Here is a 7,216-nt window from a genome sequence, read left to right as displayed (position 1 = left end):
AGGATAGAGCAGGGTTTAGAGCTGTTGTGCATAGGGTCGCTATGAGTCGGAAACGACTCGACGGCACATAACAACAACAACAACAATTCATTAATTTATCAATTCAGAAAATGAGCAGTCTTGTACCAGTGCTGTTGAGTGTCTTTAGAGTGGATTTTAACTCCTAGTGACTAGAATAGGGCACATTAGCTGCCAAGAAATCCCTCATCCCACTCTTGCCCATAGAGTTTCAGGGCTGTAAATAGTTTTGTTGAACTGACTCACAGCTGACTCTCCTTGGGTTTGAGGCTGTAAATCTTGAGTTGGTGGATTAGAACTGCCTTTGGGTTAGAAGAGCAACCCCCAAAGGAGCTGGAGCCAGTAAGGTTAATAGCAGTTGAGCAGCTGGCCAGCAGAGGGCAGCAAGCACCACGGCAGCAAGCCAGGGCAAAGAGCCCATTCAAAGGGACTTCCGGGCCAGATCCTGCTGGGAAAGGAGGGAAGGGAAGAAGAGAGGAAATGAATAAACTGGCTTTTCCCAAGCCCCTTCCACAGGGCAGGCACAGTGTTGGGTCTTTTACAGACGCCAGGTCGTTTAAGGCTGCCCAGGCGGCACTGAGTATCCCCACAGAAGAAACAAAGTTCAAAACCATGCTGCTGTTTGGCAAAAGAGCTAAGGCTGAGCAGCGCATTTCATTACATGTTGTCAGGAGTCCACCAGTCTCTCTGCAGGCAGAAGATAGGGAGTATCCTCTTGCTATGATTTACAGCCTCGGGGAAACAGGTAAGGGAACAGCTGTCATGGATTGTGTTCTCAAAAATGGACACATAGACGATCTCATGTGGAAGCTCTGCCATGATATGGCAAACCAAATAGTTGCAAAAGGATTAAAGCTGGAATGTAACACCTTTTGACACCATTTCAGCCCTGATGTAATGGGATTTTCCCTGATGATTACACTGAGCGTTTCCATGGGGTGTGGCCTGGAAAACCCTTTATCTCACAAGAGACAAAAAGGGAAGAAAGGGAGCCAGTCCCTGCTCCTTGACCCTGGGAGACCAGGAACAGGAGAGCGGGAGAGTGCCAAGGCCTGTAAAGCCTTGTGTTTCAGGAAATAGAAAAGACTCTGACTAATGTTTATCCCTAAACATGATTTTTTTTTACCTACTCCAGAAGATAAAATAGGGAGTGCTGAAATAATGGAAAATGGCCCCAGACACTTCAGACTGCTCTGACTCCCCCCAAGCAGTCACAATGGAATGGATAAACACCCTACTCTGTCCTTTGTTCCCCGAAGCCAAGTGTGTCTCAGCCTGCTTTCACCAAAGCACAAATTTTAAATCAAGCATTTTTGCTACACACTCAGCTAGTGTTGCTTCTAGACTTTGTAGTGAGTTTGGGACCTTTCACCTAGCAGATACCAAAGGAAACAAAGACTTTCCTTCAGAATCAAAGAGAGGAAGGGCCTGTGCTGGGAGCTGACTGTGAACTGATGCCCTGCATTCAGCCTTCTGGCCATCTAAAGCATAAAAGAAGAACACCTGTTGGTTAAAGCAATCCACTTGTGGCATCACTGGTACTAGTCAAACCAGTCAGCACTGAATCAGAACTAAGAAGAAGGCAGTGGCAAGTCAGTGGCTGGTCTGAGAAAAGTGTGAAGTGGACCTGTGGGTACTGTGAGTGACTAGATGAAGGCTCACTCACGTGGAGGTCAATTAGAATATCAAGAGCTGAGATCAAGTTAAGAGCAAGCAAAAATCAGGAGTGAGGGTGTTAAGGCAGGCATAGTAACCACCATAAGAATAAGAACAGTTCTTTCCTGAGCACTTCTTTGTTCTAGTTTATATGCAGTGACCCACTCATCTCCATACATATTATTATCCCCATCTTAGGGAGGATAAAACTGAGCAAAGAGTAGGTAACACCTCCTAGGGTGAGTCCACATGCTCTCAAAGGAGAAGAAGCCTGGGCTAGTCCTGCTGAGCCTCACTAAGGACTCCCAGTGGGGCTCAGGGGCCAAGGAGGCAAGGATCCTGAACACAAAGGAAAGGGAGAGGAGGGCAGGAAATGGCACAGGACAGGCAGCATGGAAGAGGTTTGTGGTGACAGAAGTGGCCAGGTTAAGCTAGAGAGGAGCAGAGGTCCAGCTATTTGGCCTTAGTGGAAGCTGACCAAAGACTTCACTTTCCTGTCATTATTTCTCAAACTGGGTTCCATGAGACACCTATGCTGAGATATACACGGAGAAAACAAAGTTTCACAGTCTAATTCATTTGGAAATTAGTCTGTATACCATTTTCCTCCCTGGGTTCATTACCATATTAAAGGCTTTAATTCATCCTGAAGTAAAAAGAAATCTGCTTGACTTCCCTTATTTCCCAGATTTACTTGGACATAAAATGTTATTAATACAAACAACCTATAAAGATACTGAAGAAATAGTATTTCTATGGAAAAGTTTTTTGGAGCCTGCTGCATGTGACCATGAGAGACAGTGCTATAGTATGGGAAAGCTAGACAGCAGTGAGGGGGGTGGTGGTGAGGGGTATTGGAGGTGTGGATGGAAAAGATGGACGGAGGATGGATGAATGAATAAATACAAAGGGATGGACTAGATAGAATGGGTGAATGGATGAATATTGAATCAGTGGAAGACAGAGTAATGACTGGATGAATGGATGACTGGACAGACAAAAGGATGTGCAAACACAAACAATTATAGTATGGTTAGAGGGGGATCAGTGAAGACAGGAGACAAAACTGGCCACTCCTGAGTGGTTTTATTTCAAGGGGTCAGTAAACATTTTCTCTTATAGGCCAGTAGTAAATATTTTTAGACATTGTGGGTAACTTTTTAATATAACTCTTCAAAAATGTAAAAAAAAAAAATTCTCACTGGCCACTTAAAATCAGTGATGTGTCAAATCTATCTGTGGGACATAGTTTGTCAGCTCCTGCTCCACTATGTCCTCTGCTTACAAACGAGCTCTGGGAAGAAGAATTGAACGCAGGGTCAAGTCTAAGCAGAGAAGCCAGCACTTACTATTCCACAGCTAAAAACATCGACTCGCTTGGTCAGCTGTCCCACTCTGATGAAATCTTCTGGCAGATATGCAGCTGAGGCCTGGAAGAGGTGGGTTTTCATCATGGTGTATTGTGACCTTTTGCTGACAGGATGCAGGTGAGCCACTGGATGAGCCAGCTTAGGGATGAAGTTCTGGTCTAGCAAAACATTAGAGCTACAGAAGAGGAAGCAAAGAGAACTTTTTTCATTTTGAAGAGGACATAAGAAGGGTACCATGGAGTCCTTTAGAAAGCAACTGAGTACAGAGCATCATTGGTCTTGCAAGATGGATTCACTGAGGATCCTCAGCGTAGCACTTCTGAGCCAGTCCTGACAGCAATAAGGAGGGCCTGGAGCCCACAACCACCAACAGCTCAGGATCAGGCCCAGGACTAGCTCTCATGCTCCAGGAAGGGCATTCAGTGTGGCCAGAGAGGTTAGCCTCTCTGACCCCCACTATGTCAATACTGGTCCCCCTCAGTTGGCCAAGCCTATGTTGGGTGGGTAGGTCTCTTCCAAAGCTGTTCTGACCCCCAGGCCTGGTCTAGGTGACTCAAGTCTAAAGGAGTCATCTTCTGGGACCGAACTGACCCAGATGAGGAGGAGTAAAAAAGAGATGCCCCAGATCAGTCACCACTCCTATGAGGGCTAAGTCTCAGAAAAGTATGTATTTAAAAAAAGGTGTGTTAAAATATCTAGTGAAGGGGTAGGTAGTTTTTGAAGGGAACTCACTATCCTCCCAGATCTGTAATAAAGTGTTCATGGATATTGAAGGGAAAAAAAAACCCAAAAAATAACAAAAAACCACAAACCACCACCAACAATTAAAAAACCAAACTAGGGGAGAACTAACCCCAAACAGTTGTAGGGGGTTTTGTTTGGTTGGTTTTTTTAATAAAAAAAATAAAAAGTAGGTATCCTACTATAAAGAAAATCCCATTGTCATTTAATCAATCTGACAACTCCTTGGTTACAGGGTAGAACTGAGCTTCAATAAGGTTGTTCCAACCAATAGTGAACCCTCCAGCAGGCTTTCGGAGGCAGTAAATCACACAGGCAATGCTCACATTTCTCCCATGGAGCAGCTAGTAGATTCAAACTGTATGTCTTTGAGTTGGCAGTGCAACTCCTTACCACTAAGCCACTAGAGCTTAGATAGATAACTTCTTTTTGTTTGTATTTCTAAGGTGTGCTGGTGGTATATTCTGTAGGAAGTTACACTGCTGGTAATGAAAGACAGTGCCACTGGAGGTACAAAAGTGGAGAAAAATGGGCAGTTGGCTCCCATGAGATTTACAGCCTTGGAAACCTGGTGCAGAGTAAGCTGTCAGTCAGTTCCAGAACAATGCCAATGAGCTTCAGTTATTGTATTTCTGGTGATTCTCTCTCCTATTGCCTCCATTCGGTTCCTACTCACAGCTGACCCTTGAGTGGATTTCTAAGGCTATATATCGCATAGGAGGAGACTGCCCATTTTTCTACCGAAGTCAGAAAAGCTTAGCCTTTAGGTTAGCAGTACAGCTCCCCTTGGACTACACCACCTAAGCTCCTAATTCAGCTTCACCTTTAATGATTTCTTTCTTCTTTCATGAGTTAAGTTAAAGTTTACAAAGCAAACTGGTTTTCCATCCAACCAGTCACACATTTTGTTTTAGAAAATCAATCACAATACTCACTGTTCACTTAGTCCCTGTGATTCTCATTTCCACTCATTCTTCTATCCTACCATGCTCCTCCCGCCTTCTGAGCTTTATCCCAGAGCAGATGCTACCCTCTTGACCTTCTGTGGTCAATTGTTGTAGAGTGTGTAGCCTCTTCAGTGTTACTGTTCACTTTATACCTACCTATTCTCTTAACAATTCCCATACATACTGTTCAGTGGAATTGGCATTTTTTCACAATGTGTCAGATTCTCATAACTTCCATTCTGTTTGTTCCATTAATTTAGGTTCTCTGTCCCTCTTATCTTTTCATCTTGACTTCAGAGTAAATAAATACTGACCAGTTGGTGTTATGTAGGTGATTATTTAAAGGATTATTTAATTTCATAAACCAATATACTAGTTGGTTGAAAGATGGCTTCTGGGAGTGGACTCGGTGGCAAATAGAAAGGTTATCTCAGAGTTACAATCCCTTATGGAAGATCACCAAGTTCATCTTCTGTGGTGCTGGTGAGTATGTTGAAACCACCAACCTTTCAGTTAGTGATCTAAGTCCTGGTTTTTTCTTTTTTTAAATTTTTAAAATTTCTCCTTCCTGCCAGATTAGTTCCACAGCAGCTTGGCTAGTGCCTCTGGGTGATGGCTGGATCCGTGGTGGAGCTGCTGTGGAACTAATCTGGCAGGAAGGAGAAAGGCCGGTAGGATCCTGACTGGGTTTTCTGGGGCACTTCTGATTACCTGGGAGAGCATGCCCACTGGTGCCCTCTCTTATTCAATATTGTTTTGGAAGTCTTAGTGATAGCAATAAGACAAGAGAAGGGAATAAAAGGTATCCAAATTGGCAAAGAGGAGGTGAAATTATCTCTCTATGGAGATGATATGATAGTATACTTAGAAAACCCTAAAGACTCAGCAAGAAAACTATTGGACACAGTGGACCAATTCAGCAAAGTGGCAGGATACAAGATCAACATACAAAAATCAGTTGGCTTTCTCTACGGTGACAAAGAGAATACAGAGCTGGAACAAAGAAAAACAATACCCTTCACAACAGCTAATCACACGATTAAATACTTGGGAATAAATTTAACCAGAAGCACAAAGTATCTATTCAAAGAAAATTACAAAACATTACTACAAGAAATAAAAGAGACCTTGAGAAGTGAAAGAATATCCCTTGCTCAGGGACAGGGAGACTCAATATTGTGAAAACGGCAATACTACCAAAGGCAATTTACACGTTTAATGCAATCCCAATACAAATACCACTCCCATTCTTCAACAAGATGGAAAAGGCAATCTCCATTTTCATTTACAATGGAAAGAAGCCCCAAATAAGCAAAGTACTACTTAAAAATAAAAGAAAGGTAGGAAGTATCTCACTCCCTGATTTCAAATCCTCCTACACTGCCATGGCGGTTAAGCCAGCATGGTACTGGTACAATGACAGACACATGGACCAATGGAATAGAATTGAGAACCCAGAGATCAGCCCATCTATCTATGGTCAACTGATTTTTGACAAGGAGATGAAATCAGCTAAGTGGAGAAACAACAGCCTTTTTAACAAATGGTTTTGGCAAAATTGGAAAAGTATCTGCAAAAGACTCAAGCAAGATCCACACCTCACTCCACAGACAAAACAAACTCAAGGTGGATCATGGACCTAGGACTAAGACCAAGGACTATAAACATCATTAAAGAAAAGCGTGGAAGAAAGCTAGAAGTCCTAATCTACAACATAAACAGTCTTCCAAGTATCCTGAAAAGCCTACAACCAGGAGAAGATAAAATAGATGAATGGCACCTTCTAAGAATCAAATCCCTATGCACATCCAAAAACTTCTCCAACAGGGTAAAAAGGGAAGCCACAGACTGGGAAAAAGTGTTTGGTAATGACATATCAGATAAGGGACTTATATCCAGATTTCATAAAATACTTCAGCACCACAACAAGATAAAGGTAAATAATCCAATTGAAAAATGGGCACAGGATATGAACAAACACTTCACCAAAGAAGACATTCAGGTGGCCAACAAGCACATGAAGAAATGTTCAAAATCCCTACCTCTAAGAGAGATGCAAATCAAAACAACTATGAGATATCATCCCACCCCAGACAGAATAGCAAAATTTAACAGAACAGCAAGCAACAAATGCTGGTGAGTTGGGGAGAAACTAGAGCCCTTATTCACTGTTGGTGGGAGTATAAAATGGTGCAACCACTGTGGAAGGCAGTGTAGAGCTTTCTCAAAAAACTTGCATATAGAGATATGTTTGACCCAGCAATTCCACTACTGGGAATATACCCCAAAGAGACCATAATTGACATCCAAGCAGATATATGCACACCCATGTTTATCAGAGTTTTGTTCACAATAGCAAGGAATTGGAAACAACCTAAGTGCCCATCAACAAACGAATGGATAGAGAAGCAGTGGTATAGTTACACAACGGAATATTATATTGCATTGAAAAACAAGGAACTCATCCAATATTATTCAAAATGG

General features: G+C 42.6%; 1 protein-coding gene across 1 annotated transcript in view; it reads right to left on the bottom strand.

Annotated features, from left to right (window-relative positions):
- The window catches only part of IRAK2 (interleukin-1 receptor-associated kinase 2), a 57,829-nt gene that overhangs the window by 35,870 nt on the left and 14,743 nt on the right, over window positions 1–7,216 (bottom strand). The window contains exon 5 of the mRNA XM_006900549.1: window positions 3,024–3,219. Within this exon, the coding sequence (XP_006900611.1) occupies window positions 3,024–3,219 (196 nt within the window). The remainder of the gene's footprint in view (window positions 1–3,023; window positions 3,220–7,216) is intronic.

Source organism: Elephantulus edwardii, unplaced genomic scaffold (genome assembly GCF_000299155.1).
Source record: "Elephantulus edwardii isolate Elephantulus edwardi_28Jun2011 unplaced genomic scaffold, EleEdw1.0 scaffold00288, whole genome shotgun sequence".
NCBI lineage: Eukaryota > Metazoa > Chordata > Mammalia > Macroscelidea > Macroscelididae > Elephantulus > Elephantulus edwardii.
The sequence above is the reverse complement of the archived record's forward strand: the minus strand, read 5'-3'. Positions and strand labels throughout refer to the sequence as shown.